At 41.7% G+C, this 21250-nt stretch overlaps 1 protein-coding gene across 8 annotated transcripts in view; it reads left to right on the top strand.

Annotated features, from left to right (window-relative positions):
• The window catches only part of nectin1b (nectin cell adhesion molecule 1b), a 507975-nt gene that overhangs the window by 473529 nt on the left and 13196 nt on the right, over positions 1-21250 (top strand). For 2 of the 8 annotated variants that reach the window (XM_069894693.1, XM_069894697.1), the window contains 2 exons: positions 12085-12195; positions 14733-14830. The exons of 2 other annotated variants lie outside the window; for them this stretch is intronic. In XM_069894693.1, the coding sequence (XP_069750794.1) occupies positions 12085-12195; positions 14733-14830 (209 nt within the window). Of the gene's footprint in view, positions 1-12084; positions 12196-14732; positions 14831-18196; positions 18383-21250 lie in introns of those variants that run through there. 4 more of the 8 variants (XM_069894690.1, XM_069894698.1, XM_069894692.1 and 1 more) reach the window with 3 other exon arrangements.

Raw genomic sequence — 21250 nt, 5'->3', positions numbered from 1 at the left:
AGGAACCATCCCTTCAGCATTATTACATGCTCTCAGTTCATTTTCATTTGAGTGGGACTGTCACTTTAAGAGAACAAATCAAGCAGCAAATCAAGCTGCAAGCCCTGCAAGCTTTGGAGATGACTATGGGCTGACATCATTTTCGCTACTTCTGAAGAGAGAGGGAGTGTACCTGGAACACTAGTGCAGAGTCATGTGACCAACATATTAAAGAAATAGCACATTGTTTCATCAGGGGCCATTTTAAGGAAGCAGCACAGGAGTGGCAGCTCTTTGAGGAATACTGTGTGGCCAAAGGGAAGGTCACTTCTTAAGGGAAATCATTTAAACTCCACCATATCCACTGTGACAGTCATTTCAGCTGTCCCACGAAAGGGTTCTGGAAGCTTTGTGAACGCCACTCATTTCATTTCCCCTACACCAAGAAAAGGGGAATTTTGACTATCACTTATTTTCTTGGGAAGCAACTCAACAAGGATTTCATGAGTTTACAACAGCCTGTCACCCGATCTCTCCCACCTCATTCGTAATCACTTCTTACATCAATTTAAGAGTCTTTGTGTCAACACTGGATTTAGAGCTTGAGATAAGTTAAATGTAACACTGTCTTGGTGAATTTCTATTGCTGCTATCTGAATACGTAACAGCACCCACCATATCAAAGTCTCACAGGATTGTATTGATGTCACAAATGAATACAGGCCCAGATTCTACAACCTTTCATTTTAATCATAATCACACTGCAGGGAATCAGGACCTTCAACCCATTGAGCCTGCACTGACAGTGAACCACACATAAATTTAGACATGTCTCTCAATCAGACTCAAATCTCATTTTATTCTACTCCATTCTTTTCATTAATTCCCTCTTCACCCCAGATTTCACCACTCTCAATGGGGACAATTTACAGTAGCTGATTAACTGACTAACACTGTGCCTTTGAGCATGGTGGCCACAGGGAAAATGCAAACTCCACATAGACAGCAGCAAAGCACAGAATTGAACTTTGGGTCCCTGGAGCTATCAGACAGCAACACTACAAGATGTATCACTGTGCTCCCTTGTAAGACTGATATCAACCTTCCATCAGGATATCCCTCTTGGCATAAGAACACCAAAATGACGGCAATATTCCAGGAGTGATCTCACTAACACTGTACATTTGTAGAAGGACTTTCCTGCATTTTACACCATCTGCAATGCAATGAAGGTCTTGGGTTAGAGTGCCAGTCACACTTCCCAGTGTCCAGGCATATATCTACTATTGAAAAACTCCATGGTGTGTGAACAAAACCCCATGATCGGGATCCTCTCCAGTTTCTAAACATTCCCCTGGAATCTGGCTGCTACTCCCTGCATTTTGGCTCCGATATCTCAGTGGTTACAGCACTGACCTTGTAAATCAGGGGTCGTGAGTTTGTTCCTCACTAAGGCCTCATTTCTGTGAGGGACTCTGGACAAAGTGGCGTCACTCTGACTGCCTTACAGTAGACAAAGTTAAAGAATGTTATATATGTTACATTCTAAATGTATTATTATGTGACCTTTTACCTTTGCTACCTGTATTTTGGCCACTACTCCCTACATTTTGGCTACTAAATTTAAATTTAGACATACAGAATGGTAACAAATCCTTCTGGCCCATGAGCCCATGTCACCCAATTACACCCAGTTAACCTACAAACCCATACGTTTTTGAAAGGAGGGAAGAAACCGGAGCACCCGGAGGAAACCCATGTGGACGTGGGGAGAACATACAAACTTTTTACAGACAGTGCCAGATTTGAACTCACTGGCACTGTAATAGCATTGTGCTAACTGGCCACTCTTCTCTGCTACAGTGGGGAACATAAGAGTGGCCATTGCTAATTTGACAGTGTTTTTCTCTCTCTTATTGCTGCTGTGGTTCCTGTGTAGCTCTTTGAATGACTCACTGACAAAGGTCAAGTCACTCTGAATGGAACAGTGTCTCAACATGGCCCAACTAAAACTTCTCCCAGCAACAGGTCTGAATGGAGACAAGAGTGAGTTAAAATGTTCAGTTCTTTCAAAAGTGCAAAAGATGGTGAACGAAGGGACTGCCTTGGCAGAATTCCGGCCAAATATTTTGCTACTGTCAGGAAAATTGATTTGCTCCAGTAAGAGTTGAAAACGGGGAAGCATGCTCTATTTGAGCAAGCAGCTGTTTCATTTGCCGCCCATACATCTGAAATGCAAAGTCTGACAAGGACAAACTGTGCCTCTTTTATGAATAAAATGACTTGTTACTTGACTGAAAATCACGTTGAAAATCACAGAGCTAATGTACTGAGTTAGACTAGAATCTATCTGTGAGCATTCTTCATCCCAGTTCAATCTCCATCTGAATGGTGCTTTCATTCTGGCTACTTTTGAGTGTTAGGCTTCAAATTTTCTTTGCGACTCTGAACTTGACTTACTATATTCAGATATGGCAGTGAATCCTAGCCACAGTCCTAATAGCCTGAATCTGCCTGAGATTGTCTGACCAGGCTCAGGACTGGTCAGTACTTGGAGGGGAGAACACCTAGGAACACTTAGGTTTCTGTGAGGGGCGCTGGACAAAGTCGCGATTCTGTCTGCTTTACAGTAGACAAAGGTTAAGGAATGTCATGCATGTTCTACATTCTAAATGTAGTATTACATGACAATAATGGAACCTTTACCTTTACTCCAGATTACAGTCAGAAAGTCCCCCTGTTCAGATTGGCCAGTAGCTCTGAATCTGCTTCACTATTCCCATTGTGGGTGTGAATCTGCTCTCGATTACCAGTGGCATTGATTCCTGAGCTCTATTTGTGGCACAACAAATGCTCTGCTCCTTGCTCATTATTCACAATGTTGTGAACCCTGGTCACTATTCCCAATGTGCCCTCTGAATCTTATTCTCACAGACTTTAACAAGTCCGAGTGCCTGAAAACCACCCCGTACATTTTTCTACAAGACAGTCAGCTGTTAGACTGCTCATTATTAGATACACATCTGGTTTTCCTTTCCTGAAGTCAACAATCATCTCCTTGGTTTTGGTGACATTGACCGCGAGGTTATTTTTGGTACACCATTCAGCCAAGTTTTCAAATTCCCTCCAGTATGCTGATTCATTGCCACTTTTTATACAATTCACTACCATGGTATCAACAGTGAATTTGTAGATGATGTTGTTGTCTTCTGATGGATCACTTTCCCATGGATTTCAAATTCCTCGGTGGACTGTGCATTCCTTGAGAATAATGAAATGACACATTAATGTCCCTTTACACATCATGTCCCCTGGCACAATACAGACTTTTCAGCTGCAGTGCCTGAGATCGATCAGGAATTGTTTATTTTTAAGTGATAGATTTAAAGAAGTTAATGGCTTTCCTCACAGTTACGACAGTGGATTATTCACATTTTTGACATCAGATTTTAGTGGTTTCGACACTGCTCAGTATTATGGCCTGCACCGCTGACAGTGAAATGTACGAAAATAAACAGTCAAGGGGTTTTCAGAATGAATTTTTGAAAGCTGAAATCATCCAACTGCATCTGTCTTTTTCTTGTAAGAGGTACAGTGGCAAGAGAGAAAGGGAGAAGAGGAGGGAGAGGTAGTGTGGTTGGGGTAAAATCTAGTCTGGAGGTCTCTTGATATTACAGTTGCTGCGATGTTTAGTTTCTGAGAAGCACTTAAATTAATGGCCACAACAGAAGCAAATTTCAATTAGGTATTTTATTTAAAATAGAGGTGGGAAATAGAATAGTTACTGATTACATTTATTGGCCTGAAATTAGTGATTCAATCACCAGTAGCTAAACCACAACTATGTTACTTGCAATAACAGTTCCCATCCTCTTTTGTCCTGGAAGTCATACTTTGCATGTAATATTGTAACACATACAAAGTACATTGAGAGGACATTCAGCCCAAGTGGGTAATATCCCATTGGGAGCTTCAGTCTCAACATGTCCTCTCTTACTTAGCATCTAAAATAGTATCCTCACAAACGATGTTATTAAGCACAGCAGGATGCCTCAAAGGAGGATTAACAAATAAAATTTGACACCAAACTGTATGAAGAAGGAGAAAATCAAAAAGATGCTGGGAAGTTACCTGAAATTGTAGAATTCATTATTGCCCAGAAGGCTACAGTGTGCCCAGTTGGAAGCTGAGGAACCATTCCTCAAGATTGCGCTAAACCCCTGGTAATAAGGCAGAATTCAGCTGGTCTCGCAGTGTCCATAGGAGGTAAAGATATATAACCAGCATTTTGGGCCTGAGCCCTTCTTCAAGGTATATGCAAAAAGCAGGCAAGTATCTTAATTAAAGACTAGAGAGAGAAAGGGGGAAGAATGGGAGGGGAGGAGTGCAGACCAACAGCCAAAGGTGTTGATCGGATGTGATAAGATGAAAGGTGAGAATTGATTTTGACTCTATGACAGGGAAAAGGGAAGAAGGAGGAGAGCCAGAACTAGAGGTAAAGAGACAGAAGAAGAAGTGGGGGAGGAAGAAGAAGTTAATGGAAACCAGAGAGTTCACTATTAATGCCATCCGGTTGGTGGGTGCCCAGACGGAAGATGAGTGCCCTCAGACTGATTGGTCAGAGTGGCATGGAGAATTAAGGTGGCATCCAAGGGGATGCACAAATTTGCCCTTGTAGATTGAACACAGGTGGTTTGCAAAGAGATCACTCAAGCCAAACACTGAGAACATGTGCTACACAAAATGGTCATCCATGTGTTTGGTTTCTCAGTTGTAGAGGAAACAGAAAGAAATAGGGTAGTCGGTCTTCATCAAAGGACAATCTGGAAGACTAGAGAGCTGGAGAGGTTGGGGAAAGGAATTCTAAAGCTTAGAATCTTAGAGATTGAAAGAATGGTAAAATACTAAAGTTAGCTCATTGCAAGAGAAGTGCAGATATCTCAGTGATTGTGGTACTGGCAGAAGCCCAGAGAAAGAAGGGTGAGATTTAGAAAACTGTTAATATCGTGATGTTGGCTGTGGTGGAAGCCAATGATGCTTGAATGGGATGGACTGGTGTAGGATAAAAACATGGTTTGACCTCACGTTTTCGGAGATGGAAGATGGGCATTGTCAGGAAAGTAATAGAATAATGGAAGTTGGTCAATGCTTATTCCAGGCGCATGGAATGTTGACCACCACTGGTAATGTGAGTTTTACATTTGCATGCTCCTTATTGCAAGTAAGTCAAAGGTAATGACCAGCTCATAAGATGAACCAGAAAATTAAACCTTGGCTGCATTACATAATAACATAAGAAATAGGTGCAGGAGAAGGCCATCTGAGCTGCTCTGCCATTAACTAAGATCATGGCTGATCTGGCCATAAATTTATCAGCCTGGACGCCTTTCCTAAATCCGTGCTGCGTCTGCCTGATGGAACACTTCCAATCCAGATGTCTCGCTATTTCTTCCTTAATGATAGCTTCAAGCAATTTCATTAGGGGATATGGAGAGAAGGCAGGTAGGTAGAGTTAGGTCATAAATCAGATCAGCCATGATCGTATTGAATGGCGGAGCAGGCTCGATGGGCCATTTTTGGCCTACTCCTGTTCCTACTTCCTATGTTCACAACTACTGTCATTACGATAAATGGCCTGCCAAACTCTTGGAAGAAGGTCCAGCAGAGGTTTAGCAAGATGAGGGATGTCAGTTCCGATGAGAGAGTGGAAACCTGGGATTATTTTCCTTAGAGGAGAAAAAGCCAATGGGAGTCCTAAAATAGAGTTATACAGCCCATAAACGGGTCCTTCACCCCTCCACCCCCATGGCAACTAGCATATCCATTTACACTGATCCTGTTTATGAGCACTTGGTCTGTAATGTTCTGTACCCTGGCAATTCAAGTACTCATCCAAATACTTTCAAATGTTGAGAGATCTGTCCCACCCCCATATCTTTCTCAGCAGTGCAATCCATATTTCAGCCACTCTTTGAGTGAAAGAAATTTTCCTCAGATCCCATCTAAACTTCATACTCCCCACCTTAAACCTATGCCTGTTGGTCTTCGGCACCTGTGCTTTGGGGGTAAGATTTGAGGGTAAGATTTCTCACTATCCCCTCTATCCATTGCCCTCCTAATTCAGGATGCCTCTGTCAGGTCCTCCCTCAGCCTCCTCCACCTTCCTTGTAACTTGAAAATGATTCATTGATAGAGTAAGAAGTCAATAACCAGATGTCCTAAGTTTACGGTGATGAGGGAAAAAAAGAACCTCAGGGTGAAATGAGGAATTACTATTTCACACAAAGGGTTTTTATAATTTCTGGTGGGATTAGATCCAACAAGAAATTTAAAAAGCAATTTGGCATAAACCTGAAGGGAACCAGTTTGCAAGATTATGGAGAAGAAGCAAGAAAGTGGGATTAAATTGGTTCTCTATTTCAGTGTATCCGCATGATGGATTGAATAGCTGCTCTTTGTGATATAAATTTGTCATTCTAATTTGGGTCAGCCAGAAATCAAAGAGGTATCCTCCATATGGTTTCTGTTGGGTAACAACCTCACCTCTGTGATAGGAGGTAAAGAGTTTGTCCCATCATAGAACACAGAATGCATGTTAGCAATACACTGTTGTACCAAGAGACTGCTGACAGACAGAGAGGCCAGATTTCATGTGCCACATGAAACTGTGGCATGCGGGAAAATAATCTTTCCAAGAACCTAACTGCTGGCACTATGGAAGTACACTGGAATAACAGGATATTAGTGTGATTGTACAATAACTTAATAACAGATTGGTCCTATAACGACTGTTTATTGGTATGGCTCTGGAATAATCATGTACTATATTATTCAAAGATCAGGTTTTAAATATGACAATAACTGAATTCAACTTAGTTTTGTACTCATCAGGCATAGCTAAGTTGCATTATTTAAAAAATGCTGAACATTGATGTAGTTGGTCCCTTAATAGTTGTATGTCACCATATAACCATTTACGGAGCAGAAACAGGCCATGTTGGCCTTTCGAGTCCGCACCGGTTCACTGGTTTTCTGCACCCTCTTCAGGCATTGGTCCCGGTAGATCTTCATTCAAAAACGATGGACAAATTCAATGCAGGTGGAATCAGTCATAGAAATGTTTGTGAAACGTGCAGTTCAATACCTCATAGCTACTCTTCGAAAATTGAATATTCTGGTCCTTCCCCCATTTCACCCGCCACCTGGCCCCCCAACCCTGACATACCTCTAGAAGTCTGCATCCTCTTACATCTATCATTCATCTTAAGGAGAGACCGAGGAACCACGCACCTTTCTGCATTGATGGAAATCTATTTCTGACTTCCATAATATTGCTATGTTGCGGTAGCTACTAAGGGAAGTGAAATAAGGAGATGACTCACATTGCTTATTTTTGTTAGTAAGTACTAGAGGAAAATTTTAATTTATTGACCTAAGGGAATTAGGTGACAACCATATGATGTAGACCAAACTGGGTAAAGACAATCTATTCTTTTCTTGGCAGGACAATTGGATATTTGTGACCATACATTCACTTTCAGAAAGTCATACAGCACCTGGTTCCCCTGTAACCACACTCAAGTCCCACCTATACCAGCATCTGGTTCCCTGAGATCATCATTGAGGCCCATCTATACCAGCACCTGGTTCCCCTGAGACCACCATCAAGTCGTACCTATACCAGCACCTGGTTCCCCTGAGACCACCATCAAGTCCTACCTAAAGTCCTACCTATACCAGCACATGGTTTATTGCCTACTATGACTTAGCAATTCAAACGCTCTTCCATATTTTTCTTCAGTTTTGTGGGAGAACCTGCACCCTTCAGTGTTTCAGACTGTGATCCCCATCTGAATGAAAATATTTGTCCTCAGATCTCCAATAAACTTCCTAAACATGTGCACTGCCATGGGTTAAAATTTCTTCTTCGCTACCTATCTATGCCTCTCATAATTTTGTGTACCTTTATCAGATCCTACCTCAGCTTCTGCTGCAAGGAAAACAAACCCAGCCTGTGCACTTTTTGCTGAAATGTTCCAACCCCAGCAACTTTCTGGAGAATCTCCAGTGCAATCACATTTTTCTTCTAGTGTGGTGGCCAGAACTGCACCCAACCAATGTACCAGGATCTCCCTGCTTTTATATTCTATGTTCTAGCTAATTGGAGTAGCCAATGTGCATTCTTCACCATCCAACCTACCTGTGCTACCACCGTCAAGGATCTTTGGACTTGTACACCAAGGACCCTTTGTTCCTCTATACTCCTTGGGGGCCAAACCTTTGTGGTGATTTGTCGTACATTTATCAAACTACTAAAAATGCATCACCTTACACTTATGAAGATGATTTATATCTGCCATTTCTCTGTTAAATGTTCAATATCATTGGGTGAAACACAAAAGTCTGCAGATGCTGTGATTGTAGCAAAAACATAGAAATGCTGGAGGAACTCAGCACATCTCTCCGTGCTCATGGGAGGTAAAGATATACAACCAACATTTCACACTCGAAACATCAGTTATACATCTTTACCTCCTATGGATGCTGCAAGACCTGCTGAGTTTCTCCAGCATTTCTGTGTTTTTACAAAATAATTGTGTAGCCTGACAATATCCTCTTCACCACTAGCAACACCACTAACTTCATGTCATCCACAAACTTCCAAATCATACTTAAATACTGTAATAGTTAGATTAAGATGTGGTTCAGTAATAGATGAACATTTATAGTTGTATAATACTCACTGAGGTAGAGCTGACAGCTGACTGTTGTTGTAGTGGAGGGTGATTGTTTAAATGGTAGTGTCATAACTGGGCATGTTTGAGCTGGGTTATAGGTGTATGAGCTGGCTGCTAAAATCACATTTACTAAGTGGCACAATTTAATCCTCTCAGTGACCCCCATCTCAATCAGACAGGATCCATTCTTGGCTAGGGAGCTACTAGTCTAAAGATCAATATATTCATTGATTAAAGAAGTGTATGATTATTTCTGGGCTATGCTCAGAGTCTCAAGAATGTTAGGATCCAACTTCTGTCACGGGTGACCTTGGGCCTCTGAATATCTGAAAATCTATTTCTGATGTTGGCCTGGTTGACACAGTGGTTAGTGCAACGCCTTTACCCCGCCAGCGATTGGGACCGGACCAGGGTTCAAATCCTGCGCTCTCTGTGAGGATTTTGTACGTTCTCCCCATGTCTGTGTGGGTTTTCTCCGGGAACTCCAGTTTCCTCCCACCCTTCAAAAGCGTACTGAGGTGTAGGTCAATGAGGTTTGAAATGGGTGCCACAGACTCATAGGGCCGAATTGGCCTGTTATGGTGCTGGATTTCTAATTTCATTAATTTTTTAAAAATTTAATGTAGATGATTGGAGTTTTTTAAAAATTGTTTAACTTCTGACAATAGATAAATGCAATGAGTCTTAAAGATCAAATGTGGATTTAGCAGCTGAGATTCCTTTTGCCCCAAGGGTGGAAGCATGAAAGCATTTGACATGTTTAAGGTGGAGGTAGATAAAGATTTTAACCATTGAGGAATTGAAGGAACTTTGACAGAAAAGGAACCAAGTCCTGGGCAGATTAGCCACGATCAGATTGATGGTGGAGAATTTTTGAGGAGCCTTGAGCACTTGTTCTGCTCCGATTTTATTTTGTTCTTGAGACATCACTAAGACATTTTTATTTAGGCTGTGAGTTTTTGACTATTTTGCCAAAGATTGACAAAATTCCCTGGGCATGTTATGGGGCTTTAAATTTGATTTTAAACATTTACTGGTAGACTGTAATTGATGACATTTTGGCATAACAACGTGCCAGAGTGATGGGCCTCTTTTGTTTTCTCCACGGCTGCTCTCACTACACTGTCTAAGTATGGTCACCAATAACTCCTACCCTGACAGACAGTGGCTTAAACTGTTTAACATGTTTGTCAAAGCTACTTTCCCTTCAAACCATGTTTACCTCCAATATAATCCTCTTAAAGCACCCCCAACTACATACTAACTGCTAATCTGGGTGCAAATGCTTTCTTTTAAAAGTCCTTCTAAACGATGTTGTCTCCATAGACCTTTTCTCTCCTGCAATTCCATCAATGCCACTGTTGAATATGGAGGCCATATTTATCAGAGTTCCAATGATCCCCCTAATGAGACTTCACCCAAGATTTAGTTGCAACTGCCTTTCTCAGCTTTTGTTGCTCTTAGGGTCCCAAATATAATCAGAGAATTTGTCGTGATAGATCGCTTCCTACGTGCATACTGTGACATCCAAGGGCACTCCCAACTCCACTGAGGAACTATCCTTGATATTCCCTTAAAGCCTCATTTGCTTACCTACATATTTTCTTGCTACTTTATCTTCAGAGCATCTCTTCCTATCTCACACATTCTAATGACATAAAGTTCTATTTCTTCACTGCCACTCTATGGTGTCAAATTGCCTGTCCCAACATCCAGTCCTGGATCAATCACAATTTCCTCAAGTCACAAAGTAGTCTGAATATAGTTCCCATCTCATCTTCATTCCCAAACAGTAAATCACGCCAACGGTAACCTTTTAAATGTATGCAAGATTCCTCTTCCCACATACTGTCCTGTAGAGTCTGCTCTTATAGCCCCAATCCTCACCAGGCTACGTTTTATCCCAACAGAGCAAATCTACAAATCTCTGTCTCTCTTTAAAGTTCCTTCGGGTACATTTGCTCCCCCTGTCTCTCCCCTTTGGTCTAGCCTACACTCTTGTCAAATTCTGCCTTCTTCAAAACTTTATTTTTCACTTCACTGCTGACATTAATCTTGCCTTCAATCACCCACGTCCCTTGTTCTGCATGCACCACCCTAAACCTCTCTAGTTCAGTTCTCTTTCACCAATATTTTAATGATTTTTTTTTGGCTTGTTATCCATTTTTACATTACTATTTGTAAAGTGCTGTACATCTTTATGTTATAGACTATAGTTTGATATCAATAAATTCTAGACACTGAGGGTCAGTTGAATAGTCAGCACATGATTCTGTCTCTCATCCACACACACATATGCAGACATAAAAGCACACACAGGAAACAATCCACACGTCCACAAACTAAACAGCATCAAGACCAATGCAACAAACACTCTCAGAACATCACAACACACCTGCACAAAAATAGCAGGCATGAAACTGTGCGTGCGTGCACGCACACACACACATGCATTAACACAGATTTGTTATCAGATATAAACTGGTTGCTGGATTTCTGTTGTATTACTAACCCAGCGCTTGTTGGAATTAGCTGCTCCATTTCCTTGCTATTTGATATGGCTTTTGTTTGCATTACTTAATTTGCTGGATTGGATTCCTTAATATCATGAAAATTGTAGTTACTGAAACCACATGGGAGGCATCTGACTTGCAAAATATTAAAACTTGCTGAGCAAAGGGATAGCCAGATTAATGCTACCCATAAAGCTCTGATAGAGAGGTGGAATTGTCCATTGCTTGAATCCTCTTTAAATCATTTTTCTGTCCTGCTGAGCACAGGTTTCACTGCAAGGAAAGCACTCACGCTCCCACACTTACTCCTTCCCGTCTCCTTCCTGATCTTACCCCTGTCTGGGTACACAGAGCCAGGGAATAGGTGCTGAGAGATGAAGCTGCCTTTTTCACAGCAAGAAATAAGAGACAATGTGGTCAGGAAACACGTCTGCCATAGCAGATCTCCACAAATCCACAGATCAATATAAACACCAAAATATAAAGGAGTGTAAGGGAGGCACATATAAAAGCTACATTAATTCAGATTCTCACACACAGGCTTATATACACACCATTATCGCCACACATTGACCCTCACATATGCACCCAGTCACACTCATTTAGCTGATACTTACACATACACAACTGTATCCATGCAATCAATAGCACCCCACAACCATGCACAGAGTCTGTTGCAATTGCTCACCAATGCATAAACTCAGGTGTCAACCCAGACCTACACATACACACATGCTCAGAGGGATACGTGTGACTGCAGTTCTCTCTCTCTCTCTCTCTCTCTCTCTCTCTCTCTCTCTCTCTGTCTCTCTCTCTCTATCCCTCCCTCCTAATGTGCCACTCATTATCTGCAGGTGGTGCATCTGGACAGCACTAAAGAGGAGGAGGATGTACAGAAGATGCCTCTGCAGACCCAGTATTACGACATGGCTGCTCCAGAATCATCTCCCTACTCAGAGAAATCGGTGAGACTCCTCACTAATGTCAATTATTTTCCATTTCCCAGCCCCGAACCAGATGGGTTGGAAATCTTCACTGTGAAGTTAGAGTCACATTATCTCAGTGTACTCCTGGAAACAAAAAGACCCATTCTACCTTTCACGTCTATGCCAAATACCTCCGTGAGGTTCAGCTGGTTTCACTCGCATGCCCTCTACCCAAATCCCGCAAGCTTTTCATCTTCTTGTTTATCCTATTTCTTTCTCATCATCTTTACAGGGAAACTAACAGTTCCAAAAAAAAATCATTGCTTCATGCCAATCCTGTTTCTTTTGCCAGTCATGTTGAAACAGTGCCCTCGCTTCAGCCACAGGTAAAGGCTCCTCTTACTTTGAATGCCTTGATGCTTTCCCCTTTCAATCTTTCTCCAGTTAAAATCCCACCTTCTCCAATGCCCCTCCCCCACTCTGTGCAACTAAAATCCCTCGTGTGACCATTGAAGCTTGCAGAAGCTTCAGGTTTCCTCCTGCTCGTACCCTGAGCTGGTGATCACTCACATTTACTACTGCACCAGGTTATTAATCCTGTCATGTCAAACCTGCATTGTTCCTGCCACATCATTCAACAGATTTATTGATAAATTCATGACAAGCTGTGACTTTCTCATTCCTGGGCTGCAGCTCACCTCATTCATTTATCTGTTTCTTTCACCCATTCATTCAGTCTCAGTCATGTCTCCTTGTCGTTAAGTGTTCTTTCTCTCCCACTTCCTCTCTGTTCCATTCACTTTGTTATATGGTTCCTCTCTGTTCCTTTCTCCCTTAGTCGCTCTCTCAATCATTCTCTTTGTATGTGCGCACATGTGTGTGTGTGTGTGTGTGTGTGTGCGTGTGCGTGTGCGTGTGCGTGTGCGTGCGCGTGCGTGTGTGTGTGTGTGTGTGTGTGTGTGCATGTGTGTCCGTGCGCGCGCGCCACTCACTGATACTTGCTAATCTCTGCATTCTGCTAATGAGAAGCAAGCCAGCTAATTTAGAATTTGAACCAAGGTCTCGCTGAAGCAAACCTTCAGAGCTTTAAGATTCTTGATCCTAAGCAGTAATTATTGTTTACATTTCTCTGGGGCAAGCAAGACCTGCCTTAGCCTTCCCAGGCCATTGCTAACAAGACCTATTTTGACACCTGCTGATATTTTATGTCCAGCACCCTGTTAAAGATCATCATAACCTCTGTTCTTTCTTGCGCTGAGTTGCAATACAGCAGTGAATAGAAAACAAATTAATAAATGAACCAATTATATTCATTCGGCAAGAAATGGGGATACATTCAATGGTTTGGGGCTGGGAAGGTTATAGAGGTCAAAGTGGAAGGGCCCAAAAAAAGTATTGAAAACAACGATGTGAATTTTAGACCGGTGGGGAGAGGATGGGGGTGGGGGGGTGGGGGGCAGAGGGGTGGTTAGAGTAAATCAGCAATTTTAGGGAAGATTGTTAGGACAGTGAAATGGGGGATATTAGTCAAAGATTGGAATAATCTGGAAGTATCAAAGGCCAGGATAAATTAAGAAAGGGATGAAGTCAGGTAATGCAATAGAATTAAATATGGGCAATGCCCATGATGCCACAGATCAGTGATGGGAAGTTCATCTTGGTGTGCAGTTCAACAGGCTGTAATTCTCTCTGGGATACAGTTCAACAAGAGATATACAGTAAAATCCCTGTATCCGGAATTCAAGCAACTGACAACCTCAAGCCAACCAGCAAAAATATCACAGAAAATAAATAGGTAAAAATACAGAAGTTTAAAATTTGCACGCCTCGCCGTTAGTTCGCCGATCAAGCAACACACGATCTCAATCAACTGGAGAATTCACTTATCCAGAATTTGCCAATCTCCATAGGTGCCTGATACCAGGAATGTTTACTGTACTTGGTTCCATGGACAATTCTCAATGAGTGCAGTTAAACATGCACTGAGAAGGAGATGCTAACTTTAAATAGGACAAAGTAACACAGGTATTGAACATCACTGACACTGATCTCACAAGGATACAATTTCACAAACATTCATGTGCCTGGGTTATGGCATTTCATTTCTACAATTAATTATTTGTACAAATGTTCAGCCAACTTTATGTACTGATTATTACCCAAAAGTGTCAAAACTCTGATCCCAATTTGAATCTTTCTGTCATTCTTTTTCACCACTCAAATTGCTGGCCATTTGGATTCCAGCTGTTCTGAACTTCACTGGAAGCTTCAAGGAAGATGACTAGTGTTTTATAAAAACACAAAAAATATAGGAGCAGGATTAGATTGCTTGGCCCATCAAAAACCCCACCCCCCCCCCCCCCCCCCCATTCAATATGATTTTGGCTGATTTGTTCTGACCTCAGCTCATCTTTCATGTCATTTCCCCTGATCCTCAAATCTTTGATTTTTCAGAAGTTTATCTTTCTGCACGTTAAATTAATCTAAGAGTCTGGGATGCACCAACTTTGAGATTCACTGAGAGAAGAAATTTCTATGCAGTTCCATTTTAAATGACTGGCCCCTTTATTTTGTAGCCCTGTCTCCTTGTTTGCGACCTTCCCCCCAGTGAAAACCAGTGGGAGAGTCTAGAAGAATTGTGTGCATGCGTTCTTTACAATCAGGACCAACTCCGGTAATCAATATAGTCATTCCATCTTACTGCCTAATGTATTTCAAACAGTTGAAACCGTTCTTGCTGATTTAAGAAAATTTTCTTGAAATAAACAAGATCCTATTTACAGGCCTGCAAAATTTTCGACAGTGAAAAATAATTAACTTGGAACAATTTTCTTGACGCAAAGTACCCAGCTGTACTTTGAGCAGATTAGTAGAGCAAAAATAAAAGAAAGAAATTTGTTTCAGGCCGTACAAACCTGCTCACAATTTGATAAGCTCGAGGCTGATTACTTCTTCTCATCCATATTCTTTTCCTGCCCCACACACCTTGATCCTTTAGTTTCCAAACATCTAAGTTGTCAGTCTTGGGTTTCATCATTGCTTGCTCATACGCAGCTTTTGAAAATCTTTAAGATTCACAGCACTAAGTGAAGAATATTTCCCCCTCTCTGGCTGATGTGCCAAGCTCTTACCCTGAGAAACTTTTTTGTTTCATGGTTCAGAGTCAGGGGAAGCCGTCTCACAGGGTCAACATTGTCAAGTGCTCAAAAAATTTGAGGTTTAACAAGATCACCTTTTTCTTTTAAACTCTGGAGAAAAATAGCCCTATCTTCACTCTCTTCTCAGGAAGCAGTCTATTGAGTTACACCCTTCCTAAGGCAAGCAAATGGTTCCTCAAGTAAGGAGACAAGCTGTACCCAGTTCTGTCGCTCAACTTTGCAAATTTCCATAAATTTGTATCTAGACTTCTTCACTTATTGCTGAACAAAGCTAACGTACAAATTGCCTTCCTAATTGCTTGCTGAATCTGCATGCATACTTTATACAAAAGTTGGTAAGATATTGTCTTCTGATTAAGAAGTAATATTTCACTGCCTTTTGCTGCCTGCCACCTAAAATATGAACTGCAATTGTCTCCAAGCTTGAATTTAGGGAGTACCTTTCACCACCTCAGGATGTGCCAAAGGACATCACAGCCAATAGTTGGTTGGAATATTGGTATCACAGTGCCTGCGACCTCATCCACTACTGTCCCTAAGGAGTTTGTACATTGTCCCCCTGACCATGTGGGTGTCCTTCGGGTGTTCCGGTTATCATTTATTTATACAAATACAACCCAATGAAATGGTGTCTATCCAGACCATGGTTCACCCACAAAAGCACACAATATACAGTATGTAAATTCCCAGCAATAATCTAAATAAATATTTAGGATGGTTGTCACAGTTACAGGATTCTGTTCATCAGTCTCACAGCCTCCCATGTTCCAAAGATGTACGGGGTTAGTAGGTTCATTGGTCACATGGGTGTAATTGGCCAGCATGGGCAAGTGGGTTAGAAGGGCCTGTTCCCGTTCTGTTGTTCTAAATATTAAAAATGACCAGATCATCTGTTTAATGAGCGGTTTTGAGAGGGCAGTCAGTGTTTAATGTTTCATCTGAAAGGCAACTGATCTGACAGTGTGGCAATGGATGTCGGCCTGGAACAGACCTCTGGCTCAGATAAGAGAGTGCAGTTCACTGACGATAGGTAATGTTGTGAAATACTGCACAGATCCAACTTCATTCTTCCCCATCTCGAAGAAGTGACCAATCTCAATGGGTGAAAGGGGGGTTTCATTGACCTATGAGGTGGGTAAAATGGAGCAAAGGGTAAGAGCCAAGTCAGAGATGGCCTCCACATTTCTGTGCTTTTCTTCCCTAATCTCATGTTTTGTTGTATTTTTTTTTCTTTTGCTTGTGATGTTAAACTTGATTTTAAAAACTGTGCTATTAACGGGAAGGTTACACTGTGAATTTTGAGTGAAAGAACCATTTTAAATATGTAAGAATGAACAGTTTTTTGCAGCTTCTGCTACACATTGGGAGTACAAGTTTTCTCCTTGGGTGCTGCAGATCCCAAGGGAAAAAAGTAATAATGATTTGCCCTGCATCTCTCAACCGATGTGAGGGGTTTCCCATGTGGCCGAGGTAGAGCTGCTGTTGGATGGCAACAAGTATCAAAGTCTGGAAGAAATCAGTCTGATCCTTTCTCCCATTGGAAATAAATCCAACTCCAGCAGTGTTTGCATTGAACAGTGGCTGGAGAGCCATCTTGCTTGAGAGGGTGCTGCTAGGTTGAGATGCATGCTCCCGATTGAGGCAGTGTAGGAGCAGTTCTGAACTGCATTTCACTGCTGGAACTCTTCACAAATGACCAAATCCACCATCATATTCAACACGAGCCCTCGTAGGGCCAGAGGGGAAATGCAGAAAACCCCTGGTCTACAGTGAGTGACTGAGACCTAGCTGGGACCACCTGGAAGGGCAGTGGGAAGAGGCTCGATGCCAACAAATTGGATTGATGTTCTAAGGGGAAAAAATGATGAAGAATGAAAGGGGAAGGAAGACCACAGTCTAATGGACCAAATCACCACTTTTGCTATTCATTTCTATGAATTCAGTTCTTATTTTGTTGAATTTTTTGGGGTTGCTTTATGGACATTGACAAAATGTGTAAATAGGTTCATGGTCACTAAAGGTTGGGTTTACAGTAGAAAATGATCGTTTTCCTCCCCCCAAAATTATAAGATTATTGATAAATTACTGAGCACTCACTAGATGCTGAGGGAGGTATGAAACTATGTGCAGTAACACCATTAAGAGAATTGGAAGCATCAAGAGAATCTTCAATGGACACCGTAAAATGATGTCAGTGGGACACAATGGGAGAAATATAAGTTCAGCTGTGGTCTCACCAACACCTTGTATAATTTTCACAAAACCTCCCTATTTTTAAACTCCAACCCCTTTTGTAATGAACGCCAAAATGCTGTTTGTCTTCCTAAGTACTTGTTGGACCAGCCTGCTAACTGGAGAGATAGGAGCTTCCCCACAGGATTTGGTCATTCATCTGTTTGACGACTGGGCTACACTTCTTGTGTGACCACCACTACAATAATGACTAATTTCCCAGAACTATGTTATTAGATCATTGATATTATCTGAAGTTGAGAAAGACACCATATTAAATATGCTTCTTTCCATTAGATTGTCCAGTTGCTAAGTTACAACTAATAATTGTAAGCAGCCAGGTTTGGGAAATTATCCTTTCTCATTCAAAATGGTCAGGGTTGACTTTCATAAGTTATAGAGAGAGTGACTGTCAGCTGAGGTTAATATAACCTGCACCTCTGCCAAATCTGGTTGTATGAATTATGTAGTTTAACTGTGTCAGAAATCTTTTTAAATTCTGCATTAGTTCTGTTCTTACATTTTTTTTCTATTACTGTCTTTCTTCCCTCTCATTTCTTGCCTTGATTTCTCTCTCTCTCTCTCTCTCTCCCTTTCTGTTTTTCTCCCTCCCCTTCTCTCTCCCTACTTCCTGTCACTCTTAACTCTAGACTCCCGGCGCCAAGGACTATGACATCCAATATGCTGAGCTGGATACTGCCGCTCTGGCCTCTTCACACCCCAGTCCTCGGACCTCCATTCACGCTGGCGGAGATCTTGTCGAGTATGCAACCATCCAGCCTAACTTACGTTAAAGCCTGCCTTTTTAGGCCTTTCCCTCTGATCTTTGACTCCAGGTACACTTCTGCATTCCCCCCTCTTTGTTCCTCAAAGTAACCAGGTCACCATTGCACGCAATGCACTTAGTGGAATGGTTCCGATCACTGACTTTGTCGTGCATGTTCTGATTTATGGGCAAAACAGTCCCAATAATTATACACACCTTAATTAGACACACCTTAGTGCTTTGTGTGTCTGTTTATGATGAATGTTCTAACATTCTGCACTGGTTGCTGCTTTGACCAGCTGCATATTGCATGGCATGCAGTGAATCTAAGAATGTTTTAAAATTGTACTGTATGTTGCAAAAATGCCTTTGTAATTGTATTCCTAGTTGACCGGATTTGATTTTAAATCACAGCGATTGTCTGTCACAGTATGGAAAGATAAGCACAGATCTATTCTAAAATATCACTGCATTCCCAGAAAATGTTCACGTGGTTTTATTCATGTAGAGGGCAAAGAAGACCTTTATCTCTTAAAGGACACTCATTTTCCAAGTCCCGTGCACTCAGGAACTTTTCTCTTTTGGCATGAATTACTCCGCTGTGGATACTGGCAGATTTTTTACAGTAAATGGATATGGACTATTTATACTCAACCTCAGGCTTCTTGGGCAATTCTTCAAGGGCAGATTAGAATGTCCAGGGAGTGGCAGAAGTAGAAACATTTTAGCAAAGCTAAATTTAAAATGGATAAGGTTATTAAAGGAGCACATCACAGTATGGTTAAAGAAGCCTGAGCATCTCAGAAACAGTCTCACTCGTGCAAACTGAGAAACTGACAATAAACCAAAGATGTTCCGGATATAACCATGTTTTAAAGCATGTATCAGGCCAAGAGAGCTCCTGAGGCCATATTGATGGCTGGCAATGAAGGGGTACCAGCTAAGATGGTTGTGAGCAGTGTAGTGCCCATTAATGTCCCGTGACATCTTGCTGAATGCCTACAAGTTTAAGCCCATTGCTGACTTGTCCTCACAGGAAGCAGTAACCCTGTTCTGACCATCGCTGGTGCCTGAATCATGAGGAGAGCTCCCAGTGGTTCCTGCCAGGTGTCAGTGCAGGAACCTGTGATTACTTGCCGATAAACACCAGGGACAGATTATGAGAACCAGGGAAAGTCACCAGTCTGCATAACCTCTCAGGAATGGTCCTTCATTAGATCACTGCTGTTCTCAAAGATGATACCAGAATTGAGAGGTTGTAACAATCAAGAAATCAGAACTACTTAGACCCCTTTGCTATGGAAAAGGGATGGCTAAGGTGGCATAGGTGGGGGATAAGCATGAAGAAAGTGTTTTCACCTGGAGGGGCAGGAACTAAACTGGGAGTCATTCATATAAAATAATCACCAATAAATATCCAATAGAGAATACAGATGAAAATATTTTACACAGTGGTGAGAGCATAGTGTTCATTTTCATACAGAGCAAATTGAGTGAATTGATCTTAGGCAAGTTTAGAAAACAGCAAGATAGGGGAACTAGGGTGACACGGTTGGCCTAGTGATTAGTGCAATGCCTTTACGGTGCCAGTGATTGAGACTGGGCTGGGGTTAAAATCCCACGCTATCTGAAAGGAGTTTGTACATTCTCCCTGTGATTGCGTAGGTTTTCTCCCACTGTTCAAAACATTCCAGGGTGTAGGTTAATGGGGTGTAAATTGGGTGGCACAGACTCATAGGGCCTAATTGGACTGTTACCGTACTGTATGTCTAAATTTTAAATTTAAGGATATGCTATGGCTTAGCTGAAGAAGGCTAGCAGGATGTTCATGTGGCTCATTGATATCAGATGGACAATACAATGGAATCATATGTGTCTTTGTTGTAATTTGGATGTACTCTATGATCTGTGGAGATATTCTGTCCATATCTGAGGATGCTTCTGAGAAAAGCATCCAGCCCAGATGGAGTACTTGGCTGAGTATCAAAAATCAGTGCTGACCACTTTCCCAGTGTATTCATGGATATCTTCAATATCTCACTCCAGCAAGGTGTGGTACCCACCTGTTTCAAACAGAAGAGTGTAGTCACCTGCCGTAATGGCTATCGACCAGTAGCACCTACATCAACAGTGATGAAGTGTTTTGAAAGACTGGTGTTGAAGCAGATCAGCTCCTGTCTGAGAGATGACATGGATAAGTTCCAGGTCACCTATCGTAACAACAGGTCTACAACAGATGCCGTCTCATTGGCTCTACACAAAGCCCTGGAACACCTGGACATAAAGATGCATTCATCAGGATGCTCTTTATCGACTACAATCAGGCATTAAACACCATCATCCCCTCAAAAATTATTAGCAAACTCCAAAACCAGGACTGTGTATGGAACAGGCTGCGGAAGAGGTAGTTGAGGCAGGTACTATTGCTATTAAGAAACATTTGGATGATTATGTGGATCGGATCAGTTTAGAGGGATATGAGCCAAATGCAGACAGGTGGAACTAATGTGGGTGGGACAATTTGGTCATCATGGGCAAGTTGGCCATCATGGGCAAGTTGGCCTGTAAGGCCTGTTTCCATACTCTATTTTTTTTTGAGAGGAAACCATTGATTTATGTGTTTGAAGAGATATCATGGTGAAGAAATATTAAAAAGTAGAAACTTAAAATGATTTTTAAACATTGAGAGATTAGGATAATTTGGTATTGAAAAGGACCTGCCAACCGTCTTATAAGGATAACAGAAAGTAAACATACAGGTACAACTGGAAATGAGGAAAGAAAATAGTACATTAATATTTCAAATACTCCATTCATCCAAGCTGTTGGTGAAATCACTGCAGCCACAGTCTAGGTTTCCTTATCTAAGTTTGGATATACTTGCATTGGAAAGGAATTTACCAAGGATTAAACTACATTGATTCTTGAAATGAGGAGA

This window comes from Narcine bancroftii, chromosome 8, assembly GCF_036971445.1.
Source record: "Narcine bancroftii isolate sNarBan1 chromosome 8, sNarBan1.hap1, whole genome shotgun sequence".
NCBI classification, from domain to species: domain Eukaryota; kingdom Metazoa; phylum Chordata; class Chondrichthyes; order Torpediniformes; family Narcinidae; genus Narcine; species Narcine bancroftii.
The sequence above is the reverse complement of the archived record's forward strand: the minus strand, read 5'-3'. Positions and strand labels throughout refer to the sequence as shown.